Below are 17,841 nucleotides of genomic sequence, written 5' to 3' on the forward strand. Positions count from 1 at the left end.
ATTTTCTATACAGAAAAAAATACGTACGTATTTTCCCCTAACAGTGAAACAACATGAGTTATGAAGATTTTCAAGAAGTCTATACAGTTATATTTCATTTTGTCAAAATTGAAAAGAGCAATTTGCGATCTAGCCAATCATACAGGGATCGTGAACGCAGCACGATAATCTATCCACTGCACGAACGCAGTGCATAAATGGAGACGCGAGAGAGGATTGAAGATGCTGTTCTTTGTGTTAACATTTTCTTTACATGACGTACAGGCTGTACTTCCCAAATGTGTGGGTTGTAGTTTTTCTGAGACAACGCGTATAAAAACACTCATCATTAAAATTTCATTTCCAAGTAAGCGTTAATGCAGCAGAGGTCGTCGCCTAGTGATGACGTGTTCCAAACAAAGCCGCTCAGAGAAAAATTCTTGTGGATAAATGAACTATTTCTAATACAGAGAACAAAGACAACAGTTGCAGCTATGTCAGTGAATTATGCTGCTGGGCTCTCTCCGTACGCAGATAAAGGTGTCTGCGGACTGCCTGAGGTAAATAATGAATATTTTTGGCTTTAAAACGAGCTTTTTGAATAGCTAGTTAGCATCTTAGCCGATATTGTTTTAGTAAATGAGAAAGTTGTGAAGGAACTGTTGTATTACGTGAAGGTAAACCACAAACTACAGTTATAGCGATAAACCATCTTCTTGCATCGGAATATTTTGGTCTGTACTTATTTGTTGATGTCAGAATGTTCATTATTTACAAGGTATTCGCTTCTCTATAATCACTTATTGTGGTTAATGTTTTTTTATTATTATTATTTAAATTCAGCCATGAATGTTTTTTTTTATTTATTGTTGTTATTTTTGTATCTTTGGGAGGATTAATTTCTAAGCACAATGTTTACATGTGATACTTAAAAGTGTTTTAAAAGCCTGGCATGCCTCCCAAACAAACACTTAACGTTTATATAGTTGTTTTTGAGACTGGATGGCAGCAAGATGTCAGTTTTTGCTGCAGTTCTCAATCTGCGAGTTTTGGAGACTTTTCTTCACCTTTCTTACTGGAGTGCTGTAGGTTTGGGATTCTTGGATAAACATGGAGCCCCGTACAGCGTAAAGGACAGTGGCTAAGCGAAATGGCCCTCAGCATCATGTCCTGCTGTATACTGCAGGAAGTCAAAAGTCCTGTATTACTAGTTTATGTAAACTTTGATTAACAGAAACGGTCAGTGCACCGACAGTCGATTAAAAACAATTGTTTCTTCCTCTAGGACCACGTCCCGAATGATTCTTCTCACTAAATAATTTTTGTCATATTAATAATCTACCCATCAACAGGTCTTTAAATGTGGTAAATCAGTAAAGTCTTAGTTAATAATATTTGCTATTGTGCAACATTGGTTTCCCTTAAATAGACTAATCCGTGTGAAAATGTCAAGCTGTCTTTGTTTTGATGATATTTGTTTATGCGTATGCACATATTCTCGTCTGTTTCATGAAATATCATACTAAATAACCTCTTGAGATGTTGCGTCCTTTTCATGTACGAGTCAAACAAATATCACCGATGTCCGTATGATTATCCCAGTAGTTGATTGTTGTGTTTTCTGTTCATTGGCAGAGTTTCGACAGTTCTGAGGAGCTGAAGGCAAAAGTGGAGAGCCTTGCTCAGCTGATCAAAGAATCTGAGTACTTGGTCGTCCACTCTGGAGCTGGAATCAGCACCTCATCAGGCATCCCTGACTTCAGGTGAGACACAATCACTGTAGACCGTGTCCTCAGTCACATTCAGTTGTAAATTACTACGTCAATTTGGCTGGAAAGGTGTGTACACGGCGTCACACTCATGTCTTACTGATTCATTGTTGTAGAAAAATGTGGTTAAAAGATAGCTTCCTACTACTTGGCGTCATTACAGGTCACGCAGGAAATTAATAAGGTTCTTTAGACGTGCTTAAAGAGTGTTTTGGGGTTTTTTCCACCTTCCTTACTGTAGTGCTAAAGAAGACTGTCATTAAGTCTGATTGGAGAACACCGCTACAGTTTTCATTTGATAACAATCACGCCTTTAGAGGCGACGTCAGCTGGTCCATGCACAGCAAATTATCTTTGCTTGGCTCAAAAGCTTCTTTTTTTTCCCCCCTTGTGTAATAGATGAAGTGTTTAGTTATTTTGTTTCATCTCTTGCATTTTTGGAACTATAGTTAACGGAAATGTTACATTAGTGTTAATATGTTGATGTTCTGTTAATGCATTTTGTGTGGCTATGAGGAAAGATGTGTGTGTGTGTGCACGCGCAACGTGTCGGACTAATCTGTGCTGTTTGTGGAAATCTCCCCTGAAGATAATCTGGGGAAGCAAGATAACATTGATCATTACTGTAATTGTCACATCAACAGGGAAGCTGCTTCAATAATAAGCTACTATTTTGAGACCGTTTGCCTAAATGGAGAGAAATAAACAGTTGGATAGGAAACCAATAAGCAAAGAGGAGAATTTGCTCTTCACAATTACCAACCTAGACTTTTCTTTTTTTAGCCTTTAGATATTTATTCATAGAATAAAGACTCACATTTTTCCCCCCCATACTGAATTATTGTTTGTTTTTTTTAGCACCTGTTTTAGCTCTAAGTTGGATCTGTGTGGTTGATGTCCTATGAATGTTATTATTGGATCTGTTTTTGTTTTTCTTTATCTGTTACTAAATTGGCAATTTGGTTTTCCAAGACACAATAAAAAGAGGCTTTGCTCGCTCAGGATGAGGGACAGCTACAAAGAGGTTCTTGTATAACTGTTTAACTTTTTTTTTTGTCAGCATCACTGAAAGTGAACAACAAAATGTTACAGCGTTGTATGATAAATAGGACTATTTGGACCATGTGTGAAGTGAGCTGAATCTAACTATATGACTGGATTGCATGGAAATAAATAGAAATGAAATGTATTGATTTGAATTGTATAGTACTAGAAATGATTTTGACCTCTTTGTTTTTTATAATATCTAGAGGGGATTTTTTTTTTTTTTTGCTAAATTGCAGCTATATGAAATAAAAAAATAGTGTTTTTCCCAACGTGAAGGAGTGTATTTATATTAAAAGGAGATCCAAGCTAGGTTGTTCATGTTAAAATGATATGAAAAGTCAAAACTATAAAACAAACAAAAACAAACAGGAAGAAAAAACACCTACCAGGTATTGAACAGTTCAAAACCAGAAACTGGATGTTCAAATGAATTATTGTGTGAATTATTATTACTATTCTCCAAATTACATAACATTTTTTTATTATTATTATTATTTTAAACTGCCCTTTTCTTATGGATTATATATTACAGCAGATAATCTGACATTGTGATTCCAGGCAGGAGCTTAACCTGCAGTGAATTGAGTTATTTTATTTTTTCTATAATTATTTCTACATATAATAATCCCCCCCCCTCAATTTAGTTGTCCACGTTCTTTTTGTAGCATCTTCGTTTGACCACAAGAGGGCAGTGTTTGCTTGATATGCCACTTGTCAGGCTGGTGAGGATAAAAGGACATGAGAGCAGCTTCTCAGTTACTTAAAGATTTGCGTTGTTGTTTCAGTGCCCTACATAACTACTCCATCTATAAACCACAAGACAGGGGTCCTGACTGTGTTCGCTGAAAAAGGGTTTACAGTTGAGCAGTGCGAGTATGAATTCAAAGTTATAGCAGAAAAATAAGAAATTTGTAAAATGATCTGTACTTTACCCGGTGCGAATTTTTGTTCAGTTCAACCGGCGATAAAGTTCTCAACAAGCACGAACCATTGCAGTTTACTATTTACAAAAACCTGTGGGAAAAAAATATAAACAAAGAAAAAAGTTTGGTAAAAGAACTTGATTTATTTCTCATAAATATGTTTTTTTGTTTGTTTGTTTTTCTTTCTTGGGTGTGCATTGATTCGCAGTGAGTCTGAACTCCTCTGCGAAAGCATACAGATCTGCCGCACTAAAGTGAGAAAGAACAATGATTTTTAGAGGATCTGCTGTAATTTCCCATCACTCTGGACACATTTGTAAAGCTCATTCCCACCACATTGGAGTCTGAAATTATTGGAACCAATATGAAGTCCAAATACAAGACTTTGAACTTCATATTATGGCATCATTTCTTTTCTCGGCCTGATCTGTGAAACAGACTGAGCATTTCTCAGAAAAAAACATCTTTGATCCAACATCCTGGAGGGAGGGAGGATGTTAATGATATAATAATAATAATAATAATAATAATAATAATAATAAAAAAAGACTGAATAAGGATGGCATGAAAGGTTTGCTTAAAAAACCCCCAACATTTTTGCATCTGTTCTTTTTTTGGTTCATGTCTTCACAAATCACAAGATTTGCTTAGTAAAGATAATTTGAATCTGTATTTGATTCATTCCTAAGCAAGATAGTGATTTTAAGCACAGCTCTGTGTTTCTAAACTAACTTGTGTTGTATAAAAGATAGCAAATGGTAATATTCTGTTAAACCTGTGAGTTTGCGTTGACCTGTATTTATATCCTTCTAAATGAGATACTTTTTTCTGATCTTACTCATGATGGGTAAAAAATAAAAGCAATTGTGCATATTTTTCCTGTCTGAGTACATTTGCACACACATGCTTTAGGGTGAATTTTAGATTTTTATGCCCAGACTTGACCCTCAGGGGGCCTGGAGGGGGGGAGTACACTACTGAAGCACAGATTCAAAATAAGGAAATGCATGTTTCTTGTTTATAAAAACACACAAATAGAAAAGGTTCATTCCCTCGCGTCAGTATCTTGAGAACAATCCCTGGAGTATGTAAATAAATTAACATTCCTCTTTGTCCTGCTACCATTTTTTTTTTGTTTGTTTGTTTTTAATGGTGATACATGACCCACACGACATGCAACGTACACTTTAGCGCGTCGGCGCTGATGAGCATTTGAGCTCGTCTCTGCTGAGCAAGCGGCAAACTGCGGCGCAGCTGAAAGATGAGACCGCTGGACGACTAAAGCGAGAGCGAGAGATGAGTCCGCTGCAGCAGGACGTGTTCCCATCTCTGATGCAGGGAGATAAGTTTGTTCTCAAAGTAACTTGGCAACTATCAGGATGTCGGATGACTGCAGCGATGGCAACAAAACGCTGCATTCATTAGCGCAGCCAGACGCCTGAAACTGAGCCCAAACAAAGATCCTGTCGGGCTGCACTGTACGTTTAATACAAGTTACTTCCAACGGTTTGTGAAATGTTTTTTTTTTCTTTGAATCGCATTGTTTTGATGTTGAATAAATCCACCATATGGTCGATTTTCTGATCTCTGATGTGCTTATATTTCCAAAAGATGGAGTGAAGTGACTTTATATCCAACATTGTAACCAAAAATGCAGGTCTTGGCTCTCGCTAGCTTAGATTCAGCTTTTCTGGCTATGACTCCAAAAGTAGCCACATTGAACATATGTTGATTTATTGCTGTGTTTTTTGTTGTTGTTGTTTACTCATTTATGAACTCCTAATGTTGTAACAACGTTGTTACCTTGAAGCTGGTTATTCTCAATTTAAAACTTCAAAGCATTGTAGACATTTTTTTTTTTTTTGACTCCTTCACCTGCCACGTCGCCACCACCTTTTCAACCAGACCAACATCAGACTCGTTTCTTCTCCTTCAGAGGTCCCAAGGGTGTGTGGACGCTGGAAAAAAAGGGCGAGTCACCTCACTTTGATACCACATTTGAAGATGCCCGCCCCAGTTTGACTCACATGGCCCTCCTGGGACTGCAAAGGGCAGGATACCTGAAATACCTCATCAGCCAGAATGTCGACGGGCTGCATGTTCGATCAGGCTTCCCCAGGTAATGACGTTCCGTTGGTGGAGATATTTGTCTAATATATCTGCTTTGATTCTTTCTTGGTGCAGTTTAGGTGTAAAAACGGCAGGATGCTGCAGCTGACTCACAATGTCTGCAAGCTGAGCACGATTGAAAGTGCTAAGACTTTCCTCCTTGTCTCAGTTTGGTGTTATTTAGATCCGTATCCCCTTGCTAGAGTTCGGTTTTAGGAGGACGCCAATCTTCAAGAGAAAAACAAAATCTCGCTTGGATAACGTCGCATGGACTCTGGGCGTCTGAGACGAGCGTTTCGAGACTAAAAGTACATCAGTTTGTGTGTTAAGTAACAAAATCAGGCCAAGTAGAAGAAAAGGGGCAGCTCTGGTAACACTGACCACACAAAGCAAGATGAAAAGATTAAAGAACCCATGATTGTTAGGTTTGGATCCAGGATAACACGGCACTGATCCAAATTCACAACTGAACACTTGAAAATGAAGAGGATGCTATTTGTTGTTGTTGTTTTTAATTGGGCAGCTATGAGTTTTCATCCCCATCTGAAAGCTTTTGAAGTAAGAGAGAGACGTACCAGTGCCAGGGGAAAAAATAAAAAATAAAAATCTTGAAACCTTTTAAGTAGTTTTAGCATCCAGCAACGAGCAGAGGCTGAATATATCGGTGATTTGGGCCCAGAGTGTCTCTTGCATCTTTGTAATTTTACTGCTGGCGTTTTGTTGGAGAATGTCATGAATAAACCGATAAATAGACGTGTTTGGCTTCGACTTATTGTTTTAAAATTAGAGGCTGCTGCTGCTGCTGCTTTGTAATAACAGCCATACCAGCATCACAGCTCACTTAATTTGAAATCAAATAATTCTCGGTGCCACCGAAAGTGTGTGTGTGGTCGTCTGCTCGAGTGTTACTCGGTCATATTGGACTGAGCCCAGGGCTGAGAGTCCAATTTTTCATTCTGTTCGTACATCCAGCCTTTCCGCATATTGGAGGACTTGCTTTTCCTGGAAACCATTTACATAGAGCTCTTCCTCCACCCTCAATCAGGTTTTTTTGAAATGAGGTCAGACAGTGAAGGAGTAGGGTCTCGGAGGGAATCACCAAAACGGCAGATGGACCGGCAGAATAAACCGTCTGGGATTAAACCGTAGAAGTAGCAGGTGAAACAACACAAGGCGTACGCTTAAAGATTCATTAAACGGCAAGGAAAAAGTTTATCCTCAAAAATTCATACTTTTACTTTTGCTTTAGGTTTTATGTAAATGTGTGTGTGTGTTTTTCCTGCTGATGTGAATTTATCTCCTCATTCCTCCAGGGATAAACTATCAGAGCTTCATGGAAACATGTTTGTGGAGGAATGCGAGAAGTGTGGCAGGTACGAACGCTCACAAGCACCAAAGCAGTCACCACCGATTAATAGTTGGATTGCACAAGGTCTTTAATTGGAGATTTTTGTTGTTTCCAGAAAGTTCTAGATGGAACATATTTACAGACAAATAAGTTTTTTTTTGTTGTTGTTTTTTTTTATTTTTTTTATCTTGAATGAAAAAAAAAGCATGTATTTTTATTTTATTTTATTTATTTTTTTTGCACAGTTTTGGCTCAACTGAGTTGTTCTTTCAACAGATGAGCCCTTTGGAGTCTGCATTTAATGTTCACGATTAGTCTATTGCTAAATTAGCCGACGATTGTTCCTGTAACAAATTCATCACAATTAATCTGGTTAATCGTTTCAGCCCTAAACAAGCGTAAAAGGTGTTCAAGCCCCCATTTGCATGGCAACATGAGGCTGCACCTGAAAATAGGCTCCCTCCCTGTGGAACAAACATCGTGTGGAGTGGTGCGCCTCACCCTAAACCCCCCAAACCTCCAGCCGCTACGAAAAAAAACTGTAAGCACAGAGCTGAAAGAGGAGTTATGCGCCTTCATCTCTGTGGTATGTTGGCCAAAGCATGTCAGACATTTTACTAACCATCTCAGGAATTTGTGGTGGAAACATTTTCAGATATGCTTTTACTCAGTTTCATGAGTTATTAGTCGAAATTCCCCGGCATACAAGCAGAAACTGTGTGGCTGCAGCGTCATCCATAAAACATGCAGACAAGAGGCTCGGTTACTATTCACAGACATCGGCTCGTGTCTGAGCGTTCCTGCACATCAGGATTGCTGGCGACAGCAGCGTCTCTGGCGTCGCACTGCGAGGACTTGCTTGGGTTTTATGTTTGGGTTGAACTCCAGTGTTTCTTAAAATCTTTGGAAGAAAAACATGCTTATTAATATTCGAGCAAAATGCCACACAGGTAGCAGCTCAGAGATGCTGACGGGTAGAGCCCGCAGCAGCGGCAGGAGAAGAAGAAGAAGAAGAAGAAGAAGAGAAACGTGAGCAAAAAACAAACTCGGCTAAAGTTTAATTCTCTGCACACACACAAGGCGCTGTTATAATTAATTTTAAATTAGCTTTATGTTTGCTGATTATCTCCTGCGGGACGACACGCTCGCTTTCAGAGAACGACTCAGAAAAAAGGTTAATGCAAAGTTATCGTCTCCGGATGCTCCTAGGATAAAAGAACGCGGCTTCATCTTCCCTCTCGTGGCGTTCTCTCTCAGCAGGTTGCGCCTTTGGGGACATGACGTGGGAAAAGCGAGGCTGTCGAGCACATTTAAACAATTTTGCTTTAGCTACACAATATTTAACCCCCCCCCCCAAATCCTTCCAGAGCATCTCCAAATTGTTCTTTTTAGCCCATGAATTGATAAGCTCAGAGCAGGAGTAGGAGCACGTGGAGGTTCCAGCGGTGCCTCTGAACTGCTTGCCTTTTTTTATTTTTCCTCCTGAAAGTGGAGCAAATGGAGGTGGATGCATTCAAGTGTTAAACTTCTGGGATTTGCTGTTTTCCAGGCAGTACGTGAGGGAGAAGGTGATCGGTGTGATGGGGCTGAAACCGACAGGACGTTACTGCGAGGTGGTGCGGTCCAGAGGGCTGAGGGCCTGCAGGTGAAACACACACACACACACACACACAGGGTCATGCATTTGAAAAGGGACGGGGAGAAAAAAAACAAACAAACAGCTCATCGTGATTTATTTATTAGTGTGCTTATTCACTTTTTTTCTTTTTTAATCACGGAAGAGGAAAGCTGATCAGCACCATACTGGATTGGGAGGATGCTCTGCCTGACAGAGACCTGAACAGAGCAGATGATGCAAGCAGGTGAGAGAAACGTAAATCGTTGTTTCATCACCTGTCTTTATCACCGAGCAGCACACAGATCCTTCACTTTTCTCGCCTCGTTTCCTCCAACATCCCCGTTTCATCTGACGGCGAGAGCTACAAACGCCAGTTCAAACCTTGCTGTGAAGTAAAAAAAAAAAAAAAAAAGTCAAACAAAGTATTGGGATTGATTCGCTCGAGCCGTCGCTGTCCTGAAGGTCTTGTTTGAAAACCTTTTTTTTTTATTTCTTTTTCGGGCTTTACGTATTCACCTCCGTCGGCTTTAATGTCCTCAGATGAACATTTTCATTCATTCCTTCAGCCCCAAAAGCTCTTACTGCGTGTTTACAAAGCTGCAAGAGGGAAGAAAAGGATGCGCTTGTGTCGCCTTGATCTGCTGACACATAATAGACTCATAATTACCATTTAAATTGCAGAAAGGGGATTTGGAAGCACAGACCTTTGAACTCTAATTGTTTGTTTGTGGCAATGGGGAAAAAAAAAACAAAAAAAAAAACAGGTAGAAACAGCGAATCATTCAAAGCTGATTTAATGTGAAGCTGCAGTGCTTCTAAATTTTGTAGAGAGTGCGTGATCAGACTTAAACTCGACCCGCTAGCTGAAATTTCCCTTCTTTTGTACAAGTTGCTTTGTCATTTTTAAGTGAACGTGCAAGTTATGGCACCAGAGCTGCATCTAGCATGGTGTTTTGTAAGAATCTGCCAGGGATTAGCTGCCTTAGCCTTATTTTAGTCACAGTGATGCAGAGAAGAGGATTGCAGTGGCAACACAAGCTGTTGTTTAGCTTGTGTGTTTCTCAAGTCTTAGCCACTCACCAAATGTTTTCCCAAAACAATCTGTTCACTGTTTTTTTTTTTTTTTTTTTTTTAAGAAGTTACCCTCTGAATTTCTGACTAGGATGAAAAGAACACAGAAAAAAATTAACATTTATCTCAAATTTCAGGATGACACCATTGCAATGTTAAATGAGGCAATAAAAGATGAATAAAAGTCATGAAAAGCTGATAGTACAGACATAAATATATGCAAATACTGTGTTAGTTTTGACACATTACTTGCAAAATACTTACTCTACTGTGTAAAGTAATTCAAAGGCCGCCTTCAAATAAACACAAATGACCATGGCTGACCCTATTCCTAATTCATGAGATTACTGATGTCGCTGTAACAGCTTTCTTTCCACAAGGTGTTCATGGGAATAGGTCAACATGCTTCCAGAAATACATCTGTGAGGTCGGACACTGATGCTGGATGGAAATGTCCGTCTTGCAGACTGTGCTATAATTCGTCCTAAAATGACTCTGTTTGAAGGCATCCATCCCCAAACTCTTGGTGAATTATCTTGGAGTCCAAATCCCCAAGTTTGGAGAGTGCGATGGCTTTGTAGCACCAGGTTTCCCTCCTTTAAGTGAGATTCTAAATTCCTGCATAGCTACTTAATGATGACTCTTGGGAAAACAAATCCATGCAGTAGGCACTTATCACTGTGATTTAAAATTTTGTTTGTCGGCCATTGAGCTCACGTACTGCTTGAGGTTTTTCAGTAACATTTGCTTAAAGTATAACAGGCATGCACAAATTTTCCTTTTTGATTAGCTAAAAGATTGTTTGTTTTTTTCCCCCCTAAGTGTCTATTTTGTCAAAAACATTTCCCACAAGTTTAATCTGCTTTAATCTACCATATTATTTACGCTGCTGCAATTATGACTTTAGTAATGCCACCAGCCTCTCTAATATTCACAGGAATTAGAAAAATTACTGATACAATAAATTGCCTTTAAGGGCAAATTTTAAGAAATATTCCCTTAACTTTTGATTACTGTTTTGGTTTAGTTTGTTGACTTCCAAAATTCGAAGACAGACGCTAGAAATGATCAAAATGTATTTTGTTTTGCTAAAAACATGAAGAAAAACCCAGGTCAGCTTGTCCGTTTGAAATGCAAAACACAAAAAATATGTTTTGTGCTAGCCTGCAACTGGGACAGCAACAAACGCCGTAACATAGGCATTTAGTTTTTAATTAAAAAATGAATAATAAATAATGATTTGCAGTTTGTAAAGGAAAAATGATTAGCAATTCACTTTTAGACTGCGGTAAATGTAGGTGAGCTAAACATGAGATGCATATATTTACTACATGAGATATTTTTAACCCAGCCGCAAGGAGAGTGAATGATCCAACAAGCATCTCGTAAGCCTGAAACTCCCTGCTGGACGGCTGGAACTGCAGATGTGTTTGGGATGAGGATGAGAGCTAAAAAGAAATCTTGAAGAATCAGAAAAAGAAGTCCAGCTACATTTTTATTCAGGCTTCTTTTCATCGACTGCAAATCCATGCTGTGGTGTAAACCACTGAGACAGAATAGTTGTTTTCACCTACTTGTAAACCCGTATCCCTGCAATATTTGCTGAGTTTTCTTTTTGTTTACAGTAGAGACGTCAAAAGTTTCTGACAGACATGCAAGTAAACTAAACACGCATCCAAATTCCTGGTCCTTACCAGATATTTCCTAAGTGTTGCTGTTTTCCACACCGGCTTTCATGCACGCCCACATGCAGGAATTACCCTTGAGGAGAAACGGGCGAATCGGAAGACTGTCAAAAACTCGCATCTGCTTATTTTGGCTGATTTTTAACTCCTTGTGTTGGCATGCAGACGAGCAGACCTGGCACTGACTCTGGGCACGTCCATGCAGATCAAACCCAGTGGGGACCTCCCACTCCTCACAAAGCGCAAAGGAGGGAAAGTGGTTATAGTCAACTTGCAACCAACCAAACATGTGAGTCTCATCTACACGCCACATCGAGACATGCGTCCAGAAATATTTCATTGTTTGTGAGGAGGAAACTGACCTCCAAGTGTAGAATCTCAAGGTGCGACTTGAAATATCATGGTTTTATAGAACATAATTACTTTAATCTACAACAGAAAAGCCACGATTGTTTCTACTCGTGCTGAAATATAAGAGATTAAATTATAATAGTTCCATCTAAAACATTTATTTTGAAAAAAAAACCAACAAAGAATAAACATTGGCTACATTCCACCGTGGAGTTTAAGTTCTTGTCGCTTTTCTGTTTCTGTTGTTTCCAGACTAATACTGGGAGAATAAAAGGCTCTTATCAGCCAGCTAACTAGTCAAGCCATCTGCTTGGCTGGAGCTTTCCAGCCATGTTTCTTTTGTTTTTGTTTTTCACATGCCCTGTTCAGCAGTGGGGCATGCAGGATTGTTGTCTGAATGCCCAAAAGCTTTACTCTCACAGGTGGAGCATTACTGTAAAAAATAAAAAATAAAAAAAAAATCTGGAATGCTGATTTTGCTTTTTTCACTGATTATTTGTCTCATACTAGACTGTCATGACATAGTGACAAGTTAAACGCAGAATGTAATAGAAGCTGCCTACTCCAGCTTTAAGGAAGAGATAATGCAATCATTTGAATCAGGTGTGTTGTAGCACACGTTTTAAGACTTGAATAAGGCCCTGAGGACCAGCACTGACAACCCTGCATATCTACCTGCATATCTAAACGCAGCTCAGTTTTTTTTTTTTTTTTTTTTTTTTTTTTTTGTTTTGCACCACCATACTCAAAGTTAAAATGTTCCATTGAATTCACAGCAGAAAACGGCGGGAATAAAAATATCAAAGTTTGTTAATGAGGAGAAATCTGTTGTTTTGCCGATGTGTGTGGATCATTTTTTCACTTTGGGATAACAAGGATATAAAAACTACACTGATATTGTAGTGACAAATCACTTCACTGTTTCCTGGTCCTTAAGTGACTAGCAATGGAAATGTGGAGAAAGTGCAATTCCTCACATGTCCACTTGAGGCAGACCCCGAAGCAAAATCAGCTGCTAAAACCTAATTTGGTTTGTTCCGGTGATTTTTTTTATTTTTTATTTTTTTATTTAATTTTTATAAACCACTCTGGGACAGTATCTCAAATAGCTTCCCTATGCTGTAAACTGAGTCAGTATTTCTATACATCAGCAAAGTGATTGTGTATATGATACATAATTAATGGTGAGTGCAGGTGTGTGTGTGTCACGTAACGAGTGTCCTCTGTCTTCTGCACTTCAGAAATCCACAATGTTGAGGCAAAACGACAGAGGGTTTCGATGCATTTCTTTACTTTTAGTTAGTCAATGTCGGTGTTCTGTCAGATCAGTGACTTATTTTCGTCATAACTTGTTGCGTATGCTGAACTGACGACTCCACTGACGGTCGGACTTACTAATGCGCATGCGCGGGCATGTGTACGCTATCCTGACAGCGTGTGTCCATCTGATAGAACACCCGGGCGTACTTTGAAGTGTAAACAATAAGCGACAAGCGCATGAAGTGACGCAGCATCACGAAACAGCGTGCCCTGTGATGACGCTGAATGGCGCCGACGGTGTTTGTGAAATTCACGCTTTTGGAGATGTTTTCATTCGTTTGTTTCGCTGAAGCCGACGCTGCGCGTCTGATGGGAAAATGGGGGAACCTGTTTTGGAGTCACCTCGCTGTGTTTTTCTTCTTCTGGTGATTTTTGCGTTGCAGTTTACTCGCGCTCATAACACTGCACGTGCTTTCCCTTGTAATCACTGGCAGAAAACATTTCATTAGGTGAATGATTACGGTGGAGGCCATTATTTGAGGGGTAATTATAATTTTCAGGTCTGTTCAATGCAATCAGACTCAAACAGGGATCTCTGACAGGAATTGAAAATTAGACAAAGGCTTTTTCTTGACTTTGTACTGTTCTTTTAAACAGATTAAAGTAACTAATTGAACTCATCCACAGAGTCCTACGGATTAAAATGCTTAACTTCTGACACTGATTCTGTGCCTTGATACCTCTTAAACATTTTACAACAGAAAGACATTTAATTTATTGCATGTGACAGAGTGGGGAAGTATACACTTTTATGCTGATACATAAAATAACGTCCAACCAGTTGTTTTTCAACAACAGATCAATTAATTGTGTGTTAATTAATCTCAGAATAAATGCAGCTGCTGTGTGAAGGTTTGTCAGAGAGAAATTTGGCGAGCAAACATCATGAAGACCTTCCAGCATGAGCGATTTCCATAAACATTATCACTGGGATGATTCAGGTTAAATCATGTTTATGCACTAAAGCAGTCTAAACCTAAATTTAATTAAGATTTACTTGGAACATTACTGTCCAGACACTTTCCATTTGGTAAAAAACTTGAGTCTTTAGATGTTCAGAGAGGATAGAGATACTCCAAAAGACTTGACGCTGTAATTGCACCAATAAAACTCATTGAAGTTTCTGGTCGATCCCTTATTGTCTCTTTTGTGCTCGCCTGTTTCGCAGGACAAACACGCCCACCTGCGTATCAACGGTTACGTGGACGATGTCATGAAGCAGCTGATGGAGCTGCTGGGTTTAGACATCCCAAAGTGGGAGGGACCCACCGTCTGCGAGAGCTCCACTTTCTCGCCCGAGACCACCGCTGACACCAAGCCTCCTCGCGGCGTTTCTGCAAAGGACAAAGTGAAAAAGGACAAAATCAAGGAGGAGAGGAAAAGGGAAGCAACGCAGCCGACGGAGGACGCCGGCGTGAAAGACGAGACAGTTTCAATAAAGCGAGAGCGAGCAGATTTTTCCGCGGAGACAGGCGAAAAGGAATAACCTCTGGGTATTTTTTTGTTGTTGTTGTTCCTCAGGACTCGTCAAAACCACAAATGCAAACCCGTCCAGAGGCTTACTCATGAGCTGAAAGTTTGATCAACTTCAGAAATAACATCAGTCTCTCATTTTCTATCATCTGGCAGACGTTTTATATATATATATATATATATAATTTTTTATTTTTTTTTTTTAAAGATGAAACCTTTCAGACAGCCTCTGGCTCAGGCTCTCATAAAGCCTCACTAATTCATGCTTGTTTGGAAGCGTTTCTCCTAATAGGAACACTGCTTAAAGCACACGCGCTGATGTAAAACGTTTCGGGGAATATTTTGTACTTCATCCAGCTCCGAGCCTCGTTTCTCCGGGAGAACAAGTCTTAACGGGACAGCACAACGAGACGCGATCTGGAGCATGTCGTTGCAGATAAAGTTTTTAATAAGGTGTGTAAGTTTGCTGCACCTTATTAATATTTATAGCATGCGCTCCAGATCTTGTCCCTGCAGATCTCGCCTTTTAAGTCTCCTTGGTTTGATACATTATGAAAAGGAATATCAAGTGAGCTGCTTCTCCAAGTCTGGCTGACTAGTAGCTACAGTGCAAACATGCAGTGGGGGCGCGAGGTGAGGCGGGGCAGGCTGGGGATTTTAGGTCATGTCGGATTTTCGAACCATGATTGAATCGTAATCATGCTGCCTGTGTTTCTAGGAACGAGGTCTTGGAGATCGAACTCTCCAAGAAAAGATTACTTTAAAGATTGATTGTTGTTTTTAACACTCTGGGCTGTATATCTATAAACACATTTAGGGAGTAAAAATCATAAACTTTGCGTAAAAACTGCCTCATCTCTTGTGTACCGTCTTGGTCGTTGCAGTTTAGCGAGAGATGGAACTCGCTCTCTCTCATCTGAAATTGTTTTTCAGGTAAAAAAAAAAAAAATAAATAGATTCAAACCTCTGCAGACTTACTTCCTGCTCCAGGGATAATTTATTGACAACTTTTCCATCTTCGATTGAAATGTTAATTATTAAATTATGTCTGCAGCAAGGAGTCTGTGCAGCCATTTATCTACCGCAATTTGAAAGAAATTGAGACTCTGTTGCTCTTTGTATACCTAAAACCCCAGAGGCCCGTATCTTCCCTCACTGTGCTGGAAATCTGTAATAATCAAACCTATTAAGAGAGATTGGAGATTACCATTATTTTATTATTATTATTATAATTATTATTTCATCCTATATTTCTTTTCTTTCTTAATCCTTTCAGGGTTGTAATTGAACTGCTGCCTATCTTCAGTAGTCGATCAGACGGTGTTTTGAGGTTTGTAGCGTCTCCCTTTTCCCTCCAAACGTATCGATGGTCTTTATGGTCAAACGGTAAAATTGGAGTTTTGTCTGACCACGTCTGTCCATTTGTAAACCGTAATCTAGCTTTTTGCTTTTTTTTTTTTTAGTGGTGTACATTCTGAGCATCAACTTCCCATGATTATCTTCACTCTTCAACTCTGTGGGAATCACATTGCTGACAATCGTCTGTGTGGTGAAGTGGGCTAACGTTTCTACGTTTTCATAGATTTTTCTCACAAAGTGGAACAAAGACAGACTTCCGGTCACAAAGTTGCCCGAGATCTGATTTTGAATTTTTTTGTTTGTTTGTTAGTTTTTGCAAAATTGCTCATTGTAGACACAAAACTGGGCTCATCCTTTGGGTTTCGGCACCTTTTTTTTATTTTTTTTTATTCATAATGCTCAAAGGAAAACAATGTATCTTCAGAAAGCCTGAAGAGTTACCACCAGGACCACTTTGAACGATAACTGGAAAAATTTGACTCCTTACAAACTAATAATCAGACCAACTTAAACCTTTGCACAGCAACGCCTGATTACAGATAACATTTGCTGAAAGCCAAATGTGGATTTTGAACTACAAGGACAGTTTTATTTTTATAGTATACATTTTCTCTTTCCTTCTGGACTTGTTCTTTACACTCCGGGACGCTGAGACTCTAGTTTTTTGTTGTTGTTTTTCTTAAGCAAATTGTTTGTAGTATTTATGATCGTTTAAGAAAAGCCATTTCTTTGACCTTTACTCATTCAGGTCTCTGGTGCTCAGTGTTGGTTGTTATGACCATAATGGTGAAAACTTTGTGAACCTTTGACTTCAGTATGTCAAAGGTTTCCCCCTGTACAGAAAATAACCTCAGCCTCATTTCTGCTTGAAGGAACTGCAGCCCATTCAGCCGTATAGGACACATTAAACTCGTTCGGTTTCCTCGCTCGAGCTTCTCGCTTCAAGTCCTTCCACAACTCTTCCTCGGCGGTTTGCTCTTGATGGCCTCACGAACACTGACATCCGTCGATACGAGTGAGACCTTTAGATTTTCATAACAGCTGTTCTGAGTCTATGGACTTGCTCTGAGAAACATGCATTTCCTTTTTTGGGGGGGCAGATTGGTGGGTGGGGAGTCATTAGAGAAAGATTTGTAGTGTTTTTCCACCCTAATGAGCGTCAACAATTCTCCAGTTCAGAATAACCCAAATGGATCAGGGCTGTTTTCTCCCTTTGTGCAGAAGTAATTTGTTAGAAGTGACGCTCCACATTTCCCACAATGCAATCCAGTTAAAGCATTATTCAACCTGCACTCTAGTTTAGTTTATACAGACATGCACTTTTTCCATCTTCTATGGCAATTTTTTTTACAGATAAATAATACATCCTTTAAAAAGATATTAGGCAAAAAAAATAAATAAAATAGATTCACAAGGTTTTTTTTGCATTCGTCTTAATTTTGGAGCAAGTAGCACCACAAACGCTGACCTGCTTTTTTGTCAAAATCAAGTCTTCTCAAATAAGAAAAATGTAGAAACTGTGGGAGTTTTTGTTTTGTTCCTATAATGACTCACAGATTTACAACAATTCCACTATTTTGTTGATTTTAATAAAATTCGTATTTTTGAGTCTATTGCTGAGCGCAAACATTTGTTTTATAAATGTTAGAAAAAAATATAAAACTTTGGCGAAATGTACTTCCAATTCTTGGTTTAAAAAAAAAAAAGCTTGGACACCTGAGTGTTCGAGTAAACATAACATTTGAAAAGATGATTTGTCATTTTTACAGTTTTTGTAGGTTGAGTAGTA

General features: G+C 39.1%; 1 protein-coding gene across 1 annotated transcript; it reads left to right on the forward strand.

Annotated features, from left to right (window-relative positions):
• The first annotated feature begins 268 nt into the window (after window positions 1-268).
• On the forward strand, window positions 269-14,869 carry sirt6 (sirtuin 6). The gene is made up of 8 exons (XM_007571183.2): window positions 269-539; window positions 1,615-1,742; window positions 5,655-5,837; window positions 7,141-7,200; window positions 8,725-8,820; window positions 8,957-9,037; window positions 11,715-11,838; window positions 14,389-14,869. Exons 1-8 carry the CDS (start codon window positions 357-359, stop codon window positions 14,704-14,706), a joined length of 1,173 nt encoding a protein of 390 aa, XP_007571245.1. The 5' UTR covers window positions 269-356; the 3' UTR covers window positions 14,707-14,869.
• The last annotated feature ends 2,972 nt before the right edge of the window (window positions 14,870-17,841 follow it).

This window comes from Poecilia formosa, unplaced genomic scaffold, assembly GCF_000485575.1.
Source record: "Poecilia formosa unplaced genomic scaffold, Poecilia_formosa-5.1.2 Scaffold275, whole genome shotgun sequence".
NCBI lineage: Eukaryota > Metazoa > Chordata > Actinopteri > Cyprinodontiformes > Poeciliidae > Poecilia > Poecilia formosa.

Bases quoted from the DNA above. Each gene is read 5' to 3' on its own strand.
- sirt6 (XM_007571183.2), top strand. From the start codon at position 357: ATGCAGCAGAGGTCGTCGCCTAGTGATGACGTGTTCCAAACAAAGCCG. The intron at 1,743-5,654 runs GTGAGACACAAT...CTTCTCCTTCAG, and splicing joins TCAGGCATCCCTGACTTCAG to AGGTCCCAAGGGTGTGTGGA. The intron at 11,839-14,388 runs GTGAGTCTCATC...CCTGTTTCGCAG, and splicing joins ACTTGCAACCAACCAAACAT to GACAAACACGCCCACCTGCG.